Below are 24,951 nucleotides of genomic sequence, written 5' to 3'. Positions count from 1 at the left end.
ATACCGAAATACTTGTTTGCATGTTATATTTCATTAAGGTTTGCATGGTGCTATAGTTGGTAGTGTTGTCACCCTCACAGCGCTATTTCACCTTACACCTAGTAGTCGCAGAATACGCTCTAGATTCACTAAGAACCTGACCAGGATGAAACACTTACTGTACCGCAATTAATTTCACAAACCGAATTATTGTTCAGTGACGTACAGTGGTCTATCAATCAGTGGAATTTCTGTGGTTTCAACGAGAATATTAGCCAACAAACTCATGTATCTGTGATTCATTTCTTCCTGACAGCTGCCTAGTTTGGGGCTGAGATTTACAGTAACTCGAGAAGTTTATTATGAAGTGATTACTACTGCGCACACTAGATTTAGGATTACTACTACATTTAGTGTTTCATGCTATTATAGCTGCAGTTCCTGTGCTTTCCCAGAGATTATATTTCTCAGACGCTGAGCCAGACAGGCAAAGTCTCTTATGGAGCTAAGATTTGATGATTCACATTACATCAGTGACCACTCAGACAGCGGGTGCCTCAGGTTTTGACTGAAGTGAAATTTCCTTAAAATCCGAGTCACAGCAGTTCATCCGTTATGTTCATTTCCTGGATGCAGTTCATCTTTTATATGTATTCGACTTCACCCTCCTCCCACTTCCCATGTCTTCAGGTTCAACAGTAGTTTAAAGAACCACAGTTACCCAATATGAAAACAGAACTGTAGGTCATAACTATTACTTTCTCAGCTCTGTTTGGTGCTATTAAGACTTGTTTTTGTTGAACAAGCAGGGCTGCCTTACACAGGAATAACTCTGATGCAACTTTAAGTAGGTTGAGTTGCATCGGCTGATGACATCATGGATCCAAGGGGTTGTAACTAGCCATAAATGAACACTTTGCTCGGGGCCAACTCCTCCGCTGAAATCTGGTCTGCACTTCTGTATATGGTGCTGCTGTAGCTCCAGTCAGACTTTCTCCCTATTTCTTTCATTGACTAATGGTGAAGCTATGTGGCCTTGTCTAAATATTTAGGCAGGTTGTTTATCGATGCTCATACATAGAGAACCCAGCCCTAGTCTGTATGCCTGTCTGTGTAGTTCTCTAGAGGAGACCTCCAGTGCATCAGACATAATGTGCATACATGCATACACTCACAAAACATATAAAACCTCTACAGCAATGTCACAAAAAAATGTAGTAAATGTAAAATATAAATGTAGTATTTTGACATTTTTATAGTGACAAACTGAATTTGTATAGCAATATGAATGATACTGTACATTGAATTTCAATGGTTATAAAGAGCAGTGGGAAAGAGAGCATTTTTTAAAAATGTAATCAAACTATTTGATATTGAAATGTTTGAAAGTGAACGTGCCCATGACATCTGTTTAGAAAAGGCTAGACAGTAATAGGTAGTGATATGTAGTGGTAGTGATTGGTAATCGTCTGTTGGTGTACCACCTTCCTGTTTACAGCTTAAAACAGCTGACCTTTATGGTTTCTCTTGAAGGGCAATGAAATGAAGCCATGTCATGCCAAGGCGCTGGCATAGAGAATCACCTGCAGGCTTTTTCCACAGTTTGCCTCTTAGCTGCTTGCTTCAATCAGCTGACCGTTTTTTCTCACACTCTTTTCTTTTCTTATGGTTTTCAGGCTCCCAGCAATGACATCCCACTAAAACATCTGGAGACAATGGTAAGCACTTTTAAAAAAATGCTGGCATTTGCAAAAGTATTTTTACTTTTTTACTTTTTTTTACGAATTTTATTAGTAAAATATTATACTTAATTTATTGTCTTGTAAGTGTTTTATTTCTTCTTGTAAATTACTCCAATTGATTTCTAAATATTGCTCTTAACATTACTGATTTATAGAATAGAAATATTTAGCTCTAACACTGAATCTGTTGCTATGTAGTTGCTATGCTATAAACCTCGCTAGTCTAAAAGTCATGCAGAAATAAACCACAAATTATTGGTTACATTAGCTAAAGGCAGCCTCACAAATGATGGACGAATCTGGTTTGGACAAGGCCAGTTAAAACACCTCCCGTGTTTAAAGCAGGCAGAGGGAAAAGCTCCAGTTTTAACACCGTGCCATAACTGAGGCATGTGAACAACTCGCCAGCAAAAAAAAAAAAATAGCCCTTATGACTGCCTTCCTTTTGCCTGCTCTGGCCTCTAATACGCAGCCTAAAAACACTTGTGCTTGCCCGACCACAAGTGCAGATGACTAACCATTCAGATTTGACATTAATCTAAATGAACTAAAGACATTACGATGCATATGTGAGTGTAGTTTTAGTTTATAGCATATGTGTATGTGTATGAGCGCTACTGTCTTTGCATTGACAGTCATGGCCGTTCTTTGCACTGTGTGACAGATGTTAACAGCTGCTCTCGATACACTGCACACATTTATATTCTGTTTTTTTTATGTGTGAATTTTGGTCGAAACAATCACCAATGTAGGAAAAATTCCACTTTTAACGATAAAAATAGTGATAAAAAAAGTATAATGTCAAGCAAATATTTTTTGTCCCCTCACGATCACTACTTTATCTGAAATGTACAAACATTGAAGTTTGTGCATTATTTTATGTCCTACATATCCTTAAAATGTTTATTTATTATATCTATGTTTTAAGTAATGTCATGGTAATATACATATATACATATATATTTCCTCCATAAACCTTAGCAACCATATTGTTTTTTTTCTCAGAATCTTTTTTTTTTTTTAAATATTTAAAATAAAAAGTCACAGTTTCTAGGTGTCCTTCATTCAAGAAAATGTACACATTTATTTCTATGAATAAATAATCAGAAGAAAGTATTACAGTGAAGTTTTCCATAAAGTTTATTGGTTGTTGTAAAAAATGGCACAGATAGCTGTCTCTTTGTGTCACTTGGAAACCATATTGAAATAATATAATTTCAGAAATAATGTTCACACAAATGTTGTTCCAACAAAGACCTTGACAGCATCTTCACAGTAAAATAAATATTTTAACTCTAACAACATCAAACTGGCAAATTTACCGGCTCTAACTTTCTAAAACAGTTCTTTTTGGACCCTTTCCAGAGGGGAAAAACCTTCTGCTCTAAACATATAATATTTAAGAAAGGATCAACCAACAATTTTATTCCAATTCATATGATATTGCATGTTGTGCATGGCCAGTGACCTGAGTACTCTGAGTAAATATACTGCCGATATGTATTTGTTGCTTTGTGCCTTTTGAGGCATCCATTCAGAGACCTGTGATAAAAGCTTAAATGAATTTGAGACCACAGCTTATAACAGTCGGCGCAGGCAGTTATAGCTGATCTAGGGAATGTACAGTATGGCAGGTTATCAATGTCATTAAACTGACTTTTGGACAACCGTCACATCCTCTGTAAGCAATGGAATACACAAAATCATAGACATTCTTGATCTCTATAGAGAATGTAATGGAGGGAGCCGGTATCGTGTCCTCTGCCATCGATCATTAATACTTCACATACAGTAAGTCCTAGTGCCGTCTGTGCAACAGTTCAACTGAAGGATATGTAGTAAATACTCATAAGAACTCTTATCCTTTTGAATGTAGCCTACACACAAGTGGATGGATTTACAGCTTTGCATCTGTGTTTTATTTTAGCTGCATGGGTGTATGTGGCTTTGTGTGTTTCTGTGGGAAATGATAGTTAAATGTTGTGTAAGACGGGCTTCCCATCATATCCTTCTCTTGGAGCATTACATGGTAGTATAGGTTTTGACTCATTTTCTGGTTTGGGACTGGTTTGGAGTAAGGAAGGAAGGAAGTATCACATTACAAATTGGGTGTTATAGCCTCTGGCCATAAGGCTGCCTGTGTTTTAGAGAAGAATCATACATAGTTGAGCCTGATTTTAGCTATGAAACATTTTCATAAGAGGAATAATATTGTAAGTATTCAATCTGACCCGACCAGTGTTATTTGTGTGCAGTGTATATACAAATTGGTAAACGATTTTCTTTGACGTATGCATTTTCTGTGTCATTAGGTAATTATATTAGCAGCGATCTGCTTTCCGTGCTCAACATCCTGTGGGTTTAATAAACAGAAACATGACATCCCGTTAACCTTACATGCCCGTTTTTCAAACATTATAGCACACGCTTGTCTAAATGAGATCTTATACAGGAAGTAGATCAGTTGGATGTAGCCAAGGAACATGGAGCGCAGCAAGCCGGTGGTTTAACCCTGCCTCTCAGACCAATTTTTTCCGATTATTTCAGTCTGATTACCCCAAAACTTTTGCCAGTATTCCAAATCCAAAACCCAGGTTTTGCTGAATGTCATTGTGGATCAAGATTTTTGGATCTTCAGCTTGTTATTTATCATATTCCATTATTCTTTGCAAGGTAGAGGTAGAGTTTGCAAGTTCAGGGTATATGCTTGTAGTTGGCTTAAAAAAGGTAGTGCATATGGCTGGTATTAAGAGATATCTAGGTTTAAAAGTGCCCTCTGTGAGTAGAATTAAACCTGCAACTGGGATATTTGATCAGATGTGCACCAAATGCTGCTCTAGGCTCTGTCATGGACATTACAGTGTGGTTCTGCTGATGTCTCCTACTCACGATAGCCTGCATATTTTTGCTTGGATTATTAAGGACTTAAGATCATATGACTTAATCACAGGATCTCTTTTGCCAGTTTGTGGTTTGAGGTCTTCTGATCGCTGTGACTCATAGAGTGACTCACTTGAACTGTTTTGATTTTGGTGAGTTTAAGTTAAGTTTTACATTTGGAGTACAGATAAAACAGGATATTTATATGTAGATAGTACCCATTTTGCTAAAGCAGACACAGGAAAAAGGAAATTGCATTGATGATTTCTTACTTTCCATATTCAAGTAAACTTTAGATTTTTGCCATTTGTAATGCGCTGAAAGAAGCACCATCTTTTTCCTATGATTTGGAAACTCAAAGCAACACTCGGTGCACAGACTTATTCATCATAGAAAGATGGTTAAAGTTTAAAACTCTGTAATCTTTTCCTTTGACACATCCTGAGGGTGTTCCCCAGTCAGCTGCTTAGTGCCGGACCCACACGGGGTAAAGAGGAGAACCGAACCAAGCTCACATGGGTGGCAACCAAAAACACACATCCCAAGAAAGAGGGAGGAGAGAACGAGGTAGAGCCAGAAAGGAGGGGTTGGACGGAGAGATACCACACAAGTGAAATAGGGAGGAGGTTGGAAAAGGCGGGAGGTAGAGAGCGAGAGATTGAACGAGAACGAGCAAAAGAAGGAGTGAAAACAAGTGAAAGGGAGAAGGGGGAGTAAAAGAAAGAAGGAAAGAAGGCGAGTTGTGGTCTACTGTAGCTCTTGGCTAACCATGTGGCATCCTGTGAGAGGCACCGACCCAAAATAGAGACTTTTTTCCGCTCGGGGACAGCAAAGCTTGCTATAGGAGAGAAAAATGCAGAACGAGAGAAAGGACTCTTTCCTAGCTATGAACCCCAGTGGTTCTTTACGGAGGCGCCTCAACTCGATACGTAGTGCCTGGCGCTGGAGCACGGGCTACCTGATGAAGGTAGGACCAAATATGCTCATCTTCATCCACTTTTACATGCTTTAGACCGCTTTAGTCTCTTTCACGCTATTCTCATCCTCCAACCCCCCAGTTCTGTATTTGATAGTTAATTTGTCAGACGTGCTCGTAAGCAGCATGTCCAGCTGGTTTTGATCAAGATCGCCTGGGACCCCCTTCACCACCCCCACCCGCTTTTGGCTGCTCTTCTGGGGCTCGTAATTGTGGGTTGATTAAGGGAGGGGTGGGTGTTTTTTTTTTTTTAGCCTGGCGCTGTGTGGCTCTGGGTGTACAGGCCTCCACTTCATTCTTGAAAGAAAGTTTTTTTTGTTAGGAAATGAAGTATGATTGGGGTGGGGGCGTGTTTGGTTTTAATCTGATGTATTTTAATACCCCGCCTTGGACTTGAGTGATCTCTCACTGTGCTTTTATATGATTTGCTAGAATTTATGTGTTACTTTGGGGTTAGTTTTTTCTGCTTATTAGCCTGATAGTTCATTCCGTTGTTTCTTGATTTAACGAATCAATAAGTGTTAATTATTTCTGGATGTGACTTTGAAGTGATAGACACTTAATCATATATCATACATAGACAATTATATATCATATGTTTGGCAGATTGGGAAACCACTTCATATTTTGACATTCTAATATTTTCTATTGTATATAGTTCAGAAATTATGAGTTGTTTTTTTTTAAACTTCAAATACGTTTCTTTTTTGCATATATCTCACCCAACTTGCAGCTTTGTGGACATTTTGACAGCTGGTATATGATTACAAACCAAATTCATAAAGCTTATGTGCATTTTGCTATGCCACTTAAATATATTCAACATTTAGCTATCAGTATAATTGGTCAGGCCGAATGTTTTCACTACCACTTTAGTATTAAGTTAATATATTCCCATAACACCACACATATAATAAACAAATGTTATCAAATCACAGAACAATTAAGTAACCCATACTCCGAACAAGTCTAAATTACTTCCAGGCTCTTTACTGAAAGGACTCGTTTGTGACATATTGATAGAATGCAAAGATACGCAGCATAAGAAGTAACAGTAGAACATGATGCTACAAACAGCCAAACACAATATTAGGACACTTTACATGGTGTTTTGTGATAATCAAAGCCTTCTATTATTAGAGCCATATCCAGCCTGTGTGTACTTTTAAGAATAGTCCTACGTGGTGTATATAATTATGCCGTTAGATTCATGGTTTTTCTTTGTAAGCATTGTTCCTATTTGGTATCCTTGGTCATACTCTACCATGTCATTTAAAATGCTGAATGGACGCAACTGTACTTTTAAAGATGCACCTCTGTATGAAAAAGCCTGTGAGTCATACAGAGTGTTTCCATATCTCCTATTTTAGACAAGTGGCTCGTGAGACACCTTCGATTTACACAGCAACGGTTTCTTCACATTCGGGATTCCACAGGCCTGCTATTCCTTTTTTAGTGGATGAGTAGATTCTGTAGGCTTTAGAAGAAGCACATGTGTAACGGCGCTCTGTAATCTACTGTGGTATACAGACATATGCTCGGATGTAATGTAAATAGCTTTCAAAGGAGAAGAAGGAACGTTGAACAAATGGTATTTGTAGCCACTAATGAAATGTAGCTATGAGTTTGAATGAAGGGAAGATGACGGATCGTGGCTATATATGGCTATGTGAAAGATAGGCCCCTTCCTTCTGCTTGGGAAATGTCCGGCTGCCACTTTTTATTAGTACTGAAGGAAAGAATTTCAGAATAATCATGCACTATACCTGACCCAAACACTACCTCAAGATGTGCTTGTGCTTCAAGTCACATCTGAGCAGCACACACACAGTATGTGTATACTTAGTTTAACCCTAGTCACAGTGCGATTCTAAGAGGTAAACATGTTCTAATGGAAAGGGTTAAAAAATGAAAACATGAAAAAATAAAATGAAATTAAAAAAAAAATTAAATTTTTGTTTGTTTTTTTTCTTATGATTCCTGTTAAAGTTTATGTTTTGTGCCAGAGTATGAAAAATAAGATGTGTCTGAATATCCTCAAGAATTCATTTTTTCACACAATGTTAAATAATTACAACAAGCTTTGGAAGAATTCTTGTAAGATGCCAAGTATTTTTTTCCTTTGAGTTTCTCCCTCATAATACATTTCACTTTTAATGTTTGGTTTCTTTTGTGGTCTTAGGGCTCGACTAAATCCTCCAAGAGCATGGAATCACGCCGGAGACCATCCAGGTAAGAGCAGCTCAGCTGTCCATGCATGTCATCACTCTCTTAAAGACTGTATGAAACGCTCGTCTTGTTGGCTCTCTTGGCTATTTATAGCGCCAATTAAATGAAAGCTGATCCTTTGATTGTGCATGCTTTGAATGTTGGTGACGTACTCAGGATTATGTTTACAATGCCTTAAGCATTTTGTCACAGCTGAAGGCCAAACCTGTTGGTCTATATCCCAGTGCCACAGGATTATATAGTTACCGCAGTCACTTTGCACCAGCTGATTGTAAGTTTCATGGAACGTAAATGACTATTGATTTCATGCACTAGTAATAAAATGATCATTGGCACCAAAGTAACAAGAAAGTAGCAGAATGTCATCAAACTTAAATATTTACACGGTATTAGGAATATATACCACATAATATTTTAAACGTTTTACCTTTAATGTAAAATCATACTGTCTTTCACCGCAGATTAAGTTATCAGGCTGAAGTTATTTTCGTTGCCATGGTTTCTTCTGTTCGTTGCCATGGCAATTCTGTTTAGGATTTTGTTAATTTTTTTATACAGTTAAAATAAATTAGATCAAAGTAAAATATATTACACTGAAAAAAGACAGACATAAAAAAAAAAAAAAAAAAAAAAAAAAAAAAAATCAACAACCTAAATATTAAAAACGTACATCATCAGATTTTTGCTTGGTCTTTTTTTAATCTTCAGCTCCCCAGTTTAGGTAAACCTGTCCCTGCTGTAGCCTCAGATTCTTTTTCCCAGTCAAAATGGTACGCAATCTCAAAAGCTTTTGATGTTCTTCACATCATCTTTTGTAAATGCAGTCGTACACGTGTTCCGAATACAGTAGACAGTGGTGAATTTACTTCAAGTAATTTTATTGTAGCCTGTTTGTGTTTCTGATTGATTGGTGAAATATGTCCTAAGGATTTTTGGTATACGAACAGTATACGAACAGTATGTGTGTCGGTGTATGGTTATGATAGAATCTTTACCCTTATGAACAAACTTACATTCAGCTGGACCAAAATCCTGTAAGCTTGCTTGAGGAGAATGACATTTCTGGACATATAATATGTACAAAAAGCCTTTAGCCGTGAGTGACTTGGCCCGGTTCCTGTCCCCGAATCTACATACATTATATGTAAACAACTCAAATTTAACATTGTTGACGTGTCCCTAAAATATGAAACACTTTAATCTATGCATTTGGCTACTTTCTTCCTTTCTTTGTGAAGAATAAAAGAGATACCGTGATCTTTATTTTCCTCCTCTGAGGATCGTCATTCTTCGTTAGTTCTCACTGCGGTATGGCAAAGCCCTTTTTTCGGCCACTTAGCCTCAATGAGAAAAGCATATTGCAGCCCAAGTGAATCTTTTGCTGGCAGTTAAACATCATGGTGCACAGAAAGAAACAGAACAAAGGTGTTTTTTTTACCTTTCTGTATTTAGGCACATCAGCATTACAGCTTTGGAGAGGATGGTTATGTCTTGTATCATTAACTGAATAACAGCTGTTGGCCAGTACAGACCCAACCCTACTCATGTGCAGTTCACTTTGTCCACATGCTCTGAATCTTTCCACTGATTCACTTCATCTAACTGTTACTCGTGTAACATTTTACAATAGAGATGAATACAAAGCAGCTTTTCAGAAGTCTGAATTTAATGAGAAATGAGACAGTGGCAAGGAAACTCTCCCTGATACGACATAAGGAAGAAACCCTGAGAGGAAGCAGACTCTTCTTTGGAGACAGGATAATGGGATTATAAATCATTACAGTATGAAGGTACAGAGAAGAAGGAGGCGAACAGTATTAACTGTGTTGAACAGATATTCATTATGAGCATATTATGAAAAAAAAAAGAAGATAAAGAGTCCAGGAACGAGCACAAGGCAGTCTTTAGGATTACAGCATTAGGTTTTAGAAGGTACGAATAGCAGAATTGTGTTCAGAACTGTAGTCTATAATCGTGGGCAAATCTATTTTGCTGTGGTTTGCTGGCATAGCAGCATCAGTGTCAGGTCACTCAACAATCTGCTCTCCATCATGGGAATTCCATCTCAACTCCTTTTATTCCTTTTTTCTTTTTTTATTTATTAGCATTACAAAGTTTTTATGTAACATGTATGTTTATTTAATGATTATTGGCTTCTATATATCATTTCTGCAAATAAGAAAACTTTAGCTGTAATATTAACACCTTAGTCAACAGGACAACAGAGTACTACATGGTTTCTCAGGTTAAATATTTAGTTTAGAACGCAGCACAATATTTATTAGAATCTGAACAGAAATTGTTAATGTATATGAGGTCAGGAGTTGAATCGTTTCTTGAATCGTTGTCAGTTTAGCTATTCTTGTCATCATGAACATTTTACAGATGTAACATGAAGAATGACATGATGACCTTATCGTGATGTGACTGTTGAGTAGCATGAGACAAGAAGCTTGAAAAAAAAAATAAGCAAAAACTATTTACTGTAAACCTTGTAAATATTTATCATTGATGGAATCTTTGAATTCTCTTTAACAAAGGCAATATATTCATTCACTCATCTTCTACCGCTTATCCGAACTACCTCGGGTCACGGGGAGCCTGTGCCTATCTCAGGCGTCATCGGGCATCAAGGCAGGATACACCCTGGACGGAGTGCCAACCCATCGCAGGGCACACACACTATTTTGAAACTGCCCCCATTATTTCACTATTATTCACTATTTTAACTTTATAGACCCGCTCATTATAGTCTTTTAGACTTTAAATCAGAATAGCTTGATAGAAGTATACTTATATTTCCTATTTACTAAAATATTTGTTTGCTAGTCTACACTTGCCTCTTGCTGCACTATTGTAAATCATAGTGGACATTACACATGTGGTTGTGTTGGTATGTAGATTTAAGAAAAAAAAAAAATTCAGGTGTAATTCATTCATGTGTTTTTCATATTACACACCTACAGTAGTCATCTCTGAAAAATTGCATGTAAAAACCTGTTTTTTTCTGTAAGGATGAATTCCACAATGTGATCTAAAACTCCCCTCGGCCTTGAATGATGTTGCTTTTACTATTTCTTTGAGAAATGCTTCACAAAATCGTTGCTGACTCGTTGTGAGGCTTCTACCACCCTGTTAAAGCACATGTTTTGCTCTTGCATCTGTTTAAAACACACATAATTTAATCAGCACTGAAACGCAATTGGCCTTGGAGAGATATACGCAGGTAATTGGTGCTGGTAGGCAAAATAAAGCTATCGAAAAAGCTCCTGATGGGAAGCAGATTTTCCCGGGCAGGACATTTCACTGGGAGGACACCCAAACCTCTGTAAGATCTGCTTGTTGTGTGTAGAGGCAGTAGGGCGCTTTACAGTGCCACGGATTGGGTTGGATTATTAATCATGCCTCTGTTCCTACTGATCAGAGCTGCTGTGGGTTTGTACGTGTGCCACACATCTAATATATTCTCATGTGTTTGCATAGAGAGAATGCGGTTAGAGATTGGGGGCAATATTGTGGTTATATCTTCAACCCAAGCTCATTCCTTACAAGTGACCAAATTGTTTTGCTTGGTCTGCTTAGCCGCACACATGGAATGCGGCACATTTTCATATCTTGATTGTTTATCTCCAACATCAATCTTTTGCCACTGTGGGGTTTTTTTTTTTGTTCACTTCAAACCAATGATTTTTTTTTCTGTGCAATGCTGCCCTGAAAAGAAAAAAAAAGAGCATAATTTGGTGATGTCATGCCATGCAGCCTGATGGGAATAACGTGACTCTACTTGGATTTAATGTGTGTATTGGTGAAAAGTTTGCAGCAAGACAAACATCTCTTTAGAACTTAGAAAGAAGCTCTGAGGTTTTGGAGCATGACACACAAACTGAATAACTGAATAACCCGAACTTCTCCATATATGGTTATGTAAGCATGGGTTATGTAAGGCATTACTGTGAATATGCAGTCATGATCGGATTTCAGGTTTTAAAGCATGTTTGCTGTTTTATCCACTGTTTGTTTCTCCATGCTGTGTTTGACCTTCTCCCTTTCTATCTTTTTTCTTCCTCCGTGTCCACCGTCAAGCCGGAGCGTGAGTCTGATCCAGGCGATGGAGGAGAACTATGAGGTGGACCTGGTGTACATCACAGAGAGAATCATATCTGTGTCTTTTCCAAGCAGCGTGGAGGAACAGAGCTACAGTGCCAACCTCAAAGAAGTGGCCAGCATGCTCCGCTCTAAACACGGAGACAACTACTTGGTAAGGAACGTTCTCTCAGATACACGTAGAACAGTAGCAGTGTACATTACTGTTCGGTTTTGTTAAGTCTGAGGGTGTTTTCACTTTCACAAATGCAGTGTTTACTTGGTTTGAATCGAACCCTGGTGTGTTTTCCCCCTTGGTGTGGTTAGTTTGGGTGAAAACACAGTAATCACACTCGGGTGTGGACTAAAACAACTGGACAAATTAGAGTGAGGTGGTCGCAATCTGGATCGACTGCAGTAAGAAAGTGAGTCGATTCTGAATTGAATCAACGTGAAATTGTCTACATTTTTTGTAGAGTTGCTTCCACTTTACAGAACTATAAACCAGAATAAAGTCCATGTATTCTGGATAATTGTGCTGAAAAAAGAAAATCTGTATTAAAATGTTTCGTACAAATTTCTATGACTAATTAATCATTTATTTAGAGCTCTTTTTTTCTCTATGCTTGGGTTATTTTTATTGTGTCTGCACGCACTTGGTAAAGGTTTGTTTACCTTTTTTTCCCCATTGCCATATGTCTGACCGATGAATGAAAAGATCTTTGAGTACTTTGTCATTCCTACATGCCTCTCAGATGATCCCAGTAGTTCAATAAATATAAATTGTGCTCTGATTCGTACTCGGCATACATACTAATAGGTGTGAAAGTGCCCTTAAATTACACAGGTAATTAAATCACAGGTACATAGGAAAACCGTTTTACAATGCTGTTTAAATTTTTATAGTATAATAAATGAATCTAGGACAGAAATCTGAAGTCTGCTTTCCCTAAAAAGGTAACTAAAAAATCATACATGGATAGCTTTAACAGAAGTGATGGGGTTTGTTAGATTGAAGCCAAAGGCTTCAAAAAAAAAAAAAAAAATAAATAAATATTACAAACTGCTGCTTTAATATTTCTTAATATTGTATTTATTTTCTTTCTTTCAGCTTTTTAACCTGAGTGAAAAACGATATGATATCTCCAAACTTCACCCCAAAGTAAACTTTCAGTCTCTTTTCTATATATATTTGGTCAATTCTATGTGTGTGTTCCCTTTGGCACACTTATATTCTTCTGCTCCTGTGTGTTTCAGGTGCTAGATTTTGGCTGGCCCGATCATCACGCTCCAGCTTTGGATAAGATCTGCAGCGTATGTAAAGCCATGGACACGTGGATGAGTGCCGACAGCCATAATGTTGTGGTTCTGCACAACAAGGTAAACACTTATCCTTAAATAAAATGGTTGCAACATTCATAGCAAATGTTTTGAAGATATTTTAAGCCTTTCTAATTACCTCCTAAATCTACGCTAGTAGGAAGCAGAGTGTGGTCAGCAGATGGCGTTGTCATGCTGTTCTCTAGCATCACACACGTTTCTGTTCGGTACGAAAGACACTTTAAATGGATGCAGCCGTCCAGTAGCTCTGCATTCCCTAAGCTGTTTGCACTGCATTAGAGAAGTCTTCTGAGGAATGTAATGAAAGGGGAAATATTCCTGGTGTTCCCTAAAGTATTAAAAACCCTTGGTTGACCTTTTTGGCTGAATGAAATTTCTCAAACTGTTTTCCCACTGAGATTCTTTTATTACAGTGTTCGTCAGAAGTGATAAATGATGTAGAGACGATGAAACGGTGAACTGAGGTGGATAAATCTCACAAGCTTGTTTGGGAGTTTGTAATAGCGTGTAGCAGAGGGGTAATGAAGTCATTTTTGTGTTCAGATAAAATACCTTGCAAGGATAAAATACCTTACAAGGATGAGTGCATAAATGATTAACATTGATGGAATAATGACAACAAGAGAGAATATTGGTTTTCAAACATTCCCTATTCACCATATGTGTTTTTTTTTTTTTTTTATTCCACTTCACTAATCAAACCAAAGAGAGTAAATGATATAAACATGACTCGTTCTTGATTAACTAGCTTCAGGTAAATAAATAACAGAAGTACATGTGATTGCCACCATCGAAGCCAGAATCTGTGATAGTAAATGTTAGAAAAGTAGAGATTCTGAATTACAGCTAATTTTTTTTCCCCTACACGATTATCGCTTCTGCTAGAGTATTTTTTTCCAGCATGCTACAGTATGTAATCCATTGAAATACTTTTCTGGGTCTGGGTCTGGATTGTGGTCCTCCGGGTTCACAGCCTTTGATGTAGTGTCTACTGACATTACTAATAGCAGCAATAAGGAGATGAGCTGTAGAAAAAAAACAAGGCTTATCTGTGAAGCCAGTGATCTGCCTTCTTCCTGTCAGTGTGAGAAATGTCAGCATGCTCATCACTTCCATTGCAGTAAAGCAGAGAACCAGTCTACCTTAAGTCACATCAGAAGTGATGGTTCTCTTCAAATTTACTTCAGACTGAATCAATGAGACAGAGATTTGGTATTAGTACCAACCCAGAGTTTTTACAGGAAAACATAAAGCTAGTGTTGTCATGGTAACTCATGTTACTCTGTCTGGCTGTGGAAATTCAAGCAGATGATGACTAACCGGTGGAACTATGCAGTAACTGAGGAAGTTGTTGCGGCCGACATGCTGCCCGGATACAGATTCATACACAATTTCAAAATAAATCTCTAATACAGATGCTTAAATTCAACTCACAAGATCATAAGATTTTTTTTTTCTTTCCCAGTTGAGTAAGCCAAAACGTTTTTACCTACAAGCTGTTCAGTGAACTGTAATGTGATGCAATCATCAGTATAATTACATTCCAGGGATTACCTTTTTAAGTATTATCTCTCAACCTCTGCTTCTTTCTCATGATGTCTGCAGGGGAATCGTGGGAGAACAGGGGTAGTTGTGGCCGCATATATGCATTACAGCAACATTTCTGCAAGGTAAATCCACCACACTGTGAGAACCTTATTCAATTAAAGTCATGCGTTTGAATCCTGATCGACGAATCGTCATAATCTTGAATCACCGAACATCGAGACAGACCAGACGATCGGATAACGATTAGCCTTGTAACATTAATTTGAGTTAATATAAGGTTAAATTCCTCTGTGATACATTTTTTTCTAGTCATTATGCAACAGACATTGTAATGTTGAATTTATCTCAGACCTCATAGTACACATGCATCCATTGTAGTCATATAATAAACAAATGAAAATTATTATGAAGGCTAAAATTCTTGTGCAATTGATGTAATAGAGACTGAACACATGTTTATTTTGGTTTGCAGTGCAGACCAAGCTCTGGACAGGTTTGCCATGAAGAGGTTTTATGAAGATAAAGTACTTCCTGTCGGTCAACCTTCTCAGAAAAGGTCAGTTTTACCCCTTTTCCTGCTCGCTGTCTACATACCTATACTTCTCTTATACTCCCATGGCCTGTGTCAGCTTTGTCCATTTGGGGAACAATAGAGTTTGCATCCTTATTTTGGTTAAGAGACAATATTTACAAAAAAAAAAAAAAAAAAAGAAAAGAAAACTTCTAGGGCTTTTTTTCACATTGACTTTTACTGTAGATCTATAAACTTGAATATACTACATGTATGGCTTTGCTTCATGTTCCTGAAACTAATGAATGCCTATAAACAATAATGATCACAATCAATAAAGCTTTACGACAAGGATATAATCACTATTCCAGTCTTTTATATCATGAATATGGGATGTTATATGTATCATCTGCAATGTCTGCCAGAGTTTAAGGAATTTATGATGTCCTTAGCAATTCTGGTGCTAATTTGTTGGTTGGTGCTGTATTTTTCTCTTATTCCTAAGGGACATTAGCAGTTTTACAGTCTCACAAAACGAGATTCTTTTCTTGCTCAATATTTTCCAGTAATTTGCATTGAATTTAATGATCTATATACCCAAGGAGTTGAAATATATTGAGAGCACACCAATCAGATGATTATGTTCTTTCATGGACAGACTGCTATCATTACCATAACAATAATTGATAGACTGCCCATAAACAGGGGGGCACGGTGGCTTAATGGTTAGCACGTTCGCCTCACACCTCCAGGGTTGGGGGTTCGATTCCCGCCTCCGCCTTGTGTGTGTGGAGTTTGCATGTTCTCCCCGTGCCTCGGGGGTTTTCTCTGGGCACTCCAGTTTCCTCCCCCGGTCCAAAGACATGCATGGTAGGTTGATTGGCATCTCTGGAAAATTGTCCGTAGTGTGTGATTGCATGAGTGAATAAGAGTGTGTGTGTGCCCTGCGATGGGTTGGCACTCCGTCCAGGGTGTATCCTGCCTTGATGCCCGATGACCCCTGAGATAGGCACAGGCTCCCCGTGACCCGAGGTAGTTCGGATAAGCGGTAGAAAATGAGTGAGACTGAGTGAGTGCTCAGAAACAACATTACAAGAAACTCTTTAGTAGCTTATGTAGATGCCTTTGCGATGTACTGTATAAAAAGAGGCCAACGAGCTCTTTATGTATCGGTCATTTTGAAAGTCCCTAATTTATAATTTATTTATTCAATTTATTCATCAATTTATTGAAAACTTCAAAAACTCATTGAAAATATGCAAGTTGTTCAGGTTGAATTTTGCCTTTTAGCTGATTTTGACTTTTCTTCTGGCTTTCATCTCTCCAATTCTCCAAATTCATCTGGTAAAACATGTTTATATCATAACTACAGAGCAGTTATATTTTAGTAAGGCACCCTGTTGGTGAAGCTGGACATTGTCCATTGTACACAAAAAGCAAAGCTCAGCACTCTTAAATTCTCATAACTGCATGCCAGTGAAGCACAGAAGCACACATGGCTTTTGCTTTTCACGCATTTCTTACATTTATTTGATACAATTCCCTGGATATGGCCCATACCATACTGAAATGAGGTGAAGTAATATCCTAAAGGGTTTTTAATGCAGGCGCACTTGAGATCTGGGATCTCTGTGCTGTTATTTCACGACAGGGCCTGTAATTAGCCACAAGTGGTTGTCCACCAGTCTGCAGTTATTATGGGAGGCATCTGTAATGCGTGACGTGCCAGGCACCAGTGTCTTACACACATACGCACACACACTCACTTCCCTGCATGAGGCACTGTTACTCAGGATGTCATGTGTTTTACAGCAAATATAGCCACACACATATGCTCATCCCCACACGGCGGTTCTACAGCCTGAAAGATCATGAGCTCATGAGTCCCAGAATTAATATTCTACCCTTGATGTGCCCCTGAGAAAAGCCTTTAAATGGCAACTGGTCAATGAAACTCTATAGGTTGTTGTTCCTACACCCTGACTCCATATATTCTCCACTTGGGATATGTGAAAAAGCCAATTTCACCCTTGAGGATAAAAGAAGATAAAAAAGGAACTAAACATTAATTGCGATAAGTGAATATTTGGCAATGAACCTGGCATTGCCATTAGTAGATCAGATCTTTCAGTTATTCACACTACAGACTCCATTAAACCTGTTTTTTTAGCCCTATTTGAAAGAGCAGTAATGGATTCATGTTGATGGAAAAGCAGCTCAATGATTAGTAGGAGATCTGCTGATGTCGCTGCTTTGCGTGGGAAAACAGAGTTCCTGCACTGTGGTCACTGTTTTTCCCTGAGGAAGAGGCCTCTGTGCTAAAGTAGGGAATAAAAATCTTCTTCCTGTTTATGAAAAACTGAAATGCCCAGAGCCTCTTCTCTCGTTTTTTTTTTTTTTTTTTGAAAGCAGGGCGTTCCTGCATTTCACTAATCTGAAACTGTTACAGGATGTCAATGGACCTCTAGTACCCTGACCTATGAATATTGCTTAACAAATCCATCTGATAGCCACTATATATATATATATATATATATATATAGAGAGAGAGAGAGCTATATAGAGCTAGAAAAGGTCAAAGCACACTGAAAGATATTTATTTTGAAAGGGTTTTTGTTTTGTTGGATTTTTTTTCATTATTTTAATGTCAGGGGGGCACGGTAAGTTAGTGGTTAGCACGTTCGCCTCACACCTCCAGGGTTGGGGGTTTGATTCCCGCCTCCGCCTTGTGTGTGTGGAGTTTGCATGTTCTCCCCGTGCCTCGGGGGTTTCCTCCGGGTACTCCGGTTTCCTCCCCCGGTCCAAAGACATGCATGGTAGGTTGATTGGCATCTCTGGAAAATTGTCCGTAGTGTGTGATTGTGTGAGTGAATGAGAGTGTGTGTGTGCCCTGCGATGGGTTGGCACTCCGTCCAGGGTGTATCCTGCCTTGATGCCCGATGATGCCTGAGATAGGCACAGGCTCCCCGGAGGTAGTTTGGATAAACGGTAGAAAATGAATAAATGAATGAATGAATGAATGAATGAATTTTAATGTCACATTTTTAATCTGTAGGTTCTACTTCTTTTGGCTTGCATTGCCATTTGCTTCTGTTTGTATTGTGGTTTTGTTGTAGTTCTCACTCCAATCACAAACGCCATGTCATTGGTTTGTTGCCAGAATGTGTACACCTGTTCTGTGTTTTATTCTGATTGCCAAGTCTTATTGGTCGCAATTGGTCCAAACATTTGTTTCCTTAGTTCTTTTGTTTTCAGCTTCATAGATTTTGACCCCGGTTTCTAGTCCTGTTTATTAGAGTGCCTTGTACTAATCCCCCTGCCTGTTCTTTGACCTTTTCTAAGGACACTGGTTATAATTCTTGTTTTTGCTGAAATGACTAACTTCTGCCACACTCTCTAGACACTGCATGGTACATTGAAATGAACTGGCATGGAGCTGTTATTCTTGGTAAAGTTATTGTCAACTTCAGCTAGTTGAATTGAAACTTAAACCTCAAATACGCTTATTCCTCCTGGTTGGCACCAAAATCAGGCCCTCGACCTACTGCTAACTAGTTGCTCGGTCTAGAAATTTGATTTTTTTTTTCTTTTTTGTTAAATATTTCCTTATACTTGCACTGTTCTGTGTTTGAAATAAATTCAAAATCAAATTCATGTTCATTATTAAGGATTACAGTTGCTGTACACATCTTTTGTGGAAAAGCAGAAGTTCAGTTTGAGTTCAAAGTTTTCTGTGTGCCAGTTAAATGTCTGTTGCTAGTACAGATGCTTGAAAAGGTACAGGTTCCCCTTTAGGATTGTAAACAGTCTGTTTTTTCTTTAAATCACTAGCCAGTTCAGGTAGTTTGGGCACCTCATAAGGATGTGTTTTTGTCAGCCACTGCTAGAGCTATTTCAGGCAGGACAAAGACTCCAGATTATACTTTCTCATATTTGTCTTGGGAAGGTCTGGGGATCTTCCAGGAGGAGATGGAATTGATCAGGGACAGAGAATTGTTGGATGAACAACTTTGCACAATTCCAAAAGTAAAGAAGAAATGATTAAATGAAAAACAATGTCCTGTGCTTGGTTACAATTTATTGCCTTTATGGAACCAATAAAATATCTATTCATCTGAGTCATCATGCTGATGATTTCCATTTGTAAAACACACAGCTACTGTAATCCAGAAGCTCCTGTTTGACTGCCTTCAGACTTCCATGAGCTCAATAATTCACTACTTTATTCCATATTTTAATATTTGTGTTGTGTATGTTGCTGTGTGTATTTCAGATATGTGCAGTATTTCAGTGGGCTGCTCTCCGGACACATTAAGATCAACAACAAGCCTCTGTTCCTGCATCATGTCATCATGCATGGCATCCCCAACTTTGAGTCTAAAGGAGGTAAGTCATGTCTGTGTTCATGCATGATCAGCTTGCTGAGAACTGAAAAGACCACACAGGACTGAGATAGCTGTCTTCTTTTATAATGTCATGCCTTTGCCAAGTAAGCATAAGAAGCCTGATTTTACTTAAAAGTAGTGGGTAGTAGCCATGTGCTTTCTTGCTAGCTATTCCTTCTCCCACTATCTACACTATAGCCTCTCTCTCTCTCTCTCTCTCTCTCTCTCTCTCTCTCTCTCTCTCTCTCTCTCTCTCACTTCAGGTTGCCGCCCTTTCCTCAAGATCTACCAGGCCATGCAGCCAGTCTACACATCAGGGATCTAGTAAGCACAGGCCTTTGTTTTTAATACCTTCTCCATCTTTTCCTGCCATCTTGGCCAAATTTCACACACACACACACACACACACACACACACACACACACACACACACACACACACACACACACACACAGAGGAGTGTTATTTTGCTTCCAGGATCCTCCCAGTTCTTTTTACAGATGTAGTAAATACATCTACCTCTTACATATAGCGCTCGCACATAGACTTCTGTATGGTATGTCTATACAGATAGACGCATTTTTCTGTAAATTACACACATCCGTGCGTAAGTCCCTAGAGTCAGCCAAAGAAGTGGAGGACCGGATAAGAGGGATTATGCTCGAGTTTGGAATCAGATGAGAGAGTGGCATGTTGCTTGTAGGACATGTGGTATATTACAGGTCATTACAGCCTTATGGGATTAAATGGAAATAATGAAATGCTGTGATTTAGTGTCCTGAGAGTTCCTTGGTTCTAAATGCAGGTCTTTGAAGTGATATTTCACTTGCAAAATTTAAGAGCCCTACGTAAATCACATGTGAACAGCCCTCTGTTTTGTCTGTTATCATGCTGATCTCTCACTGACCCATATTTAAAGCTGCATTCAGATCTCAGAATTATTTAGGAAACTTAAAGGAAACATCCACTTGGACTTGATCTCCCAAAATAACCAAGATTTGTTTTGTGCTGAAATTCCAATGTGAATTTGTAAAACTTAAAACTTCATTAACATATTGGACCAGTTTCCTGTGTTACCCATAATTGCCTTTACCTACCTTCTGATAAAGGCACCAGTGGATGTTAACATTCGCTGGAAGAGAATGATGCAGCAAAGTTTTAGTCCTTTAATACGTCCTTTAATGTATGGCAACCTCAATTTCTCCTCAGTACTCTCTGCTTAAACAGATAAGCTTCATCGTTAATGCTGTTACCGCCATCAACAACATCACGCCTGTTATCTCGTAGATGGAGACAGGATCCTGTCTTATCTGAGCACTTGGAGTCCAACTTTTCCTATCTCACTTATTAATAGAACATTAAACCTGATTATTATCCATTATTAAGATTATTGATTTTTCGCCATATTCAACCTTTGTTTATTATAACTGCATTATTTCTTTATTACTTTATTCACCCAAGAAAAACTAGCTCCAGAATCTCAAACATTTCAATATAAACATATTGAATGTGTTTTATTGCTGGAGTGGAGCTCAGACTTTCGAAAATTATTATACCACATTTCTTTTCTTTCTTTTTTTTAGCTTAAAGGCAGTGCTTGTTTTTGAGGGCCTGAAAAAAAGCCTGGCAAACATAAAGGCATGAACCACAAAAGCAATTTCAATACCAGACCGATATATAGGCATCTTTTTTTTTTTTTTTTCAAACATAAGTGCCTAACAACTATGAATAGGTTCTATTATCTGGATACATGTCTGTGATAAAGCCAGATATACAAGAAGCCAGCATTACTGTATTTTTATACTTGATATGTTTATGTATCTGCAATTCACAGTAATGTCCAAGGTGACAGTCAAACGAGCATCTGCATAACTATTGAACCTGGTTTGCTGCTGAAAGGAGATATCCTGGTAAGTAAACATTTATTCTTTGACTATTTGACTGAATTATTATTTGGCCTTGTTTTGGCCTTAATGACATTGTGTTATTTGATTCAGTTTTTTTATTATAGTTCATCTCTCTCTATTTTATTTAGTCATTTTTTTGTTGATTTTTCAACATTTATTTTGTGTTAGCGTTAATCATGAATATTTTTACAGGACTTCTTTAGAGGCGTGAACCAGATATACAGTGGTGTGTGTGAAAAAGTGTTGCCCTTCCTGATATTAATTTTTTTGCATGTTTGTCACACTTTAATGTTTCAGATCATCAAACAAATGTAAATATTAGTCAAAGATAACACAAGAAAACACAACATGCAGTTTTTAAATGGGGGTTTTTATTATTATAGGAACACAAAATCCAAACCTACATGGCCCTGTGTGAAAAAGTGTTATCTTTGACTAACATTTGAATTTGTTTGATGATCTGAAACATTAGTGTGACAAACGTGCAAAAAAAAAAAAAAAAAAATCAGGGAGGAGGCCAACACTTTTTCACATCACTGTAATTTGATTTTATTTAGCAATAATTAACAATAGACGTTTGTACAAGAGAGCTACGGATAAATGCCGTTTTGGATCAGTAAAAAGCAAACCAGAGGTGACATTAACAAGGAACAACTACCTGAGATGACAGATTACCTTTTTATGAACGATGTAGGAGAAAAGCTTTTGCTTTACAGACTGAAAAAATGCCAGAACAGATTTATTTCAACCTCAACCTTTTTGAGAAAGTGGCCAGAGAGCTGGGTAATTTGTCTACTTAAGTAATGCATTTAATTAGCACTAAGGTTTTGCTTTTACAGCAGCATCTTAACGATGAGCTCATCTTTAACTGTCCTTAGCAAAAAGTAAAAAAAAAAAAAATGAAGGTGACTTAATAGAGCTCTAAGCTGAAAGGCTATATATGTGCCAGGGAATTTACATACTGGCATTAGCAATAAAGGATGCTGTAAATCAATGTGAACTGCGTTCTAATTGAACCTGATGACTACTGAAGAAAAGTGGAGCTGATAAAGTAACTCTGTCTGCTTACAAGACACTTTTACATACTAGAAAATTTTAAAGTCACATTATGAGTAGTGTGAAATGGGTATCGTCTTGGTCAATATGGTCTCAGCCTATGAAGACTTGAAAAAACACGATGACATGATTCTATGAGCAAGACCTAATTCACCCTGTAATGTTCTCATCACAGTACAAAATGTAAATGTTTATTTCTGCATATAGTGCCTTTAAATTTTATTTTAATAAATAAATAAATAAATAAAAATACACGTGTGCTTAATGGGCAGCTATATTTGTTCGCAGAATGCTGTCTGACATTATGTCATTTGTACTTACTGCCCAGTGTACCATTTCCTACAGAATGATGATACCAAATAGGATTTTGGAAATTTTGTATTAGGGTGAAAAGTTATTACAATCAGCAGTATAATTTCAGCCTCTGGTCTCAGTCTTATATTGTCCATACTGTCATCCTTAGTGATGACTTTGACTCCACTGGCTGTGGTCTTGATTAGGCCTTGGCTAAGGTGGTCTTGAACAACCCTTGCTTTTGGTTGCAATCCACACAAAAGTGAAACATAATTCAGAAAACGAAAGTATAGCTAAGAAAACCTTAAATAATAGAAAATGGCAAAATTACACCATCTGAGAAAGCCATTGTACATTTTTTGCCTTGTATACACATCTGTAATGCTGATAGACTCAAACAATACATATCTCTGCATTCTATGCACTTTAGAATACACAATACCTGTGATAGCTTGGAATACATAAATGTAGAGACTCAAAGCCACAAGATATTTGGCTTCCTTTCCCACCTTCCTTCATTCTGTCTTGTTTATTTTGCTTCAGTTTCCGTGAGAAGAAAACTTGTGTGTTTTCTGTCAATCTGTCCAGACAGTCCTTTGAGGACATTTTTATTTCCTCATCTGAGGTTTGGACAGGCATTCTCAAATACTACATCAGATATAGAGTTATAGGACTTTTGTATTGAAATTATTGCATGGGAAGACTGATAAATTCCGGGTCAATCTAGAACCATAATCTAATCTGAGATACAGTAGGTAATGAGGCTTGCTTGTAATGGATGTAAGCACTGGGATGTTTCTGGGAGTCGGATATACCATAACGTTGGAGACAGCTTCTGTTCTGGCCACAGATTCATTTTTGCACGTTGTTTCAGCAAGTCACAGAGCTATATAGGGTTCTTAGTACTTGTTAATGTTGGGGCCTTCTAAAATGTGTAGAGCAGCCTGTGCCAGGCCACAAACTGCATTTCCTGCACTGCGTTTAGCTTTTCAAGCCTCTTAAGTTGATGGAAATGGACTGTATAATAAGGCTTAATAGTTTTGAGGACCACATATTTTTAGATTTGTACATTCTGTGTAAAGGAGACAGAGAGAGAGGACCGCTATAAATTGCAGGGAGATGTGCATTTCCAACTTTGTCATTTTTTCCTTTTTTATTTTTATTTTTCTATATTTGCAAAGGACAAAGGATGATGTAATAATTTACATTAGTGTTATCTGTTTTCCTGTGCAGCTTAAATGTTATCACAAGCGCTTCCGTGGCCCTTCCAGAGACGTCATTTTCAGAGTGCAGTTTCATACCTGTGCTGTCCATGACCTAGGCCTGGTCTTTGGCAAGGATGAGCTGGATGAGACATTTAAAGGTAAAATGTTCTCTATTATTTTTTAAATAATTTTAAAAAATGCCATTTACTAAAGGTACCATTCCTGTAAATCCTGTATTTAATCAATTATTAATGCAATTCTATCACATTATGTTGAATTCTCAATTGGACGATGATGACGAAAGGTGTTGATTGATTTTCTCTAACACCAAGACTGGACACACATTATTTTCAGCTACATGGCTCATTGGAATACGTTATAGTTTCTATGGTAACAACTTATACCTGTGTTTAGCAATTTTGGAAGGAGTCTCCAGTGTCAGTGCTTTACAGTCAGAGCTAGAGCCTTAACTTATTCATGGGTGTTGTTTTATTTATGCATTATTTTATTATTTACTTATGTGTACTATAACCTCCATAATCAGGGCAATATATTATAGATGTTTTAGTCAAATAACAATCTGCCAGAGGAGGGGGTAAGTCACACATGTGCAAGTCACAAGTAAGTCTCAAGTCATGAATGTCAAGTCAAAGTCTTGTTCAAGTCAAAGTCTTTTTTTAATATTTGTCAAGCAAGTCTCAAGTCTCAAATTTTCCCGACTTAAGTCTCACTCGAGTCAAGTTGAGTCCCCCATCTCTGAGTCTTTTAACTCAAGTCCGAGTCAAGTCTCAAGTCATGAATGTCCAGTCAATATC

The 24,951-nt window shown here is 37.8% G+C and overlaps 1 protein-coding gene across 13 annotated transcripts in view; it reads left to right on the top strand.

The window, feature by feature from the left end:
* Window positions 1-24,951, top strand: part of tns1b (tensin 1b) — a 226,003-nt gene that overhangs the window by 159,329 nt on the left and 41,723 nt on the right. For 12 of the 13 annotated variants that reach the window (XM_060876867.1, XM_060876857.1, XM_060876855.1 and 9 more), the window contains 11 exons: window positions 1,656-1,697; window positions 7,760-7,809; window positions 11,890-12,064; window positions 13,001-13,051; window positions 13,147-13,269; window positions 14,836-14,900; window positions 15,251-15,334; window positions 19,563-19,675; window positions 19,938-19,998; window positions 21,509-21,584; window positions 24,165-24,294. In XM_060876867.1, coding sequence (XP_060732850.1) covers window positions 1,656-1,697; window positions 7,760-7,809; window positions 11,890-12,064; window positions 13,001-13,051; window positions 13,147-13,269; window positions 14,836-14,900; window positions 15,251-15,334; window positions 19,563-19,675; window positions 19,938-19,998; window positions 21,509-21,584; window positions 24,165-24,294 — 970 coding nt within the window. Of the gene's footprint in view, window positions 1-1,655; window positions 1,698-5,231; window positions 5,569-7,759; window positions 7,810-11,889; window positions 12,065-13,000; window positions 13,052-13,146; window positions 13,270-14,835; window positions 14,901-15,250; window positions 15,335-19,562; window positions 19,676-19,937; window positions 19,999-21,508; window positions 21,585-24,164; window positions 24,295-24,951 lie in introns of those variants that run through there. The other variant, XM_060876863.1, reaches the window with a different exon arrangement.

This window comes from Tachysurus vachellii, chromosome 8 (genome assembly GCF_030014155.1).
Source record: "Tachysurus vachellii isolate PV-2020 chromosome 8, HZAU_Pvac_v1, whole genome shotgun sequence".
NCBI lineage: Eukaryota > Metazoa > Chordata > Actinopteri > Siluriformes > Bagridae > Tachysurus > Tachysurus vachellii.
This window is presented reverse-complemented; position numbering and strand designations above follow the sequence as displayed.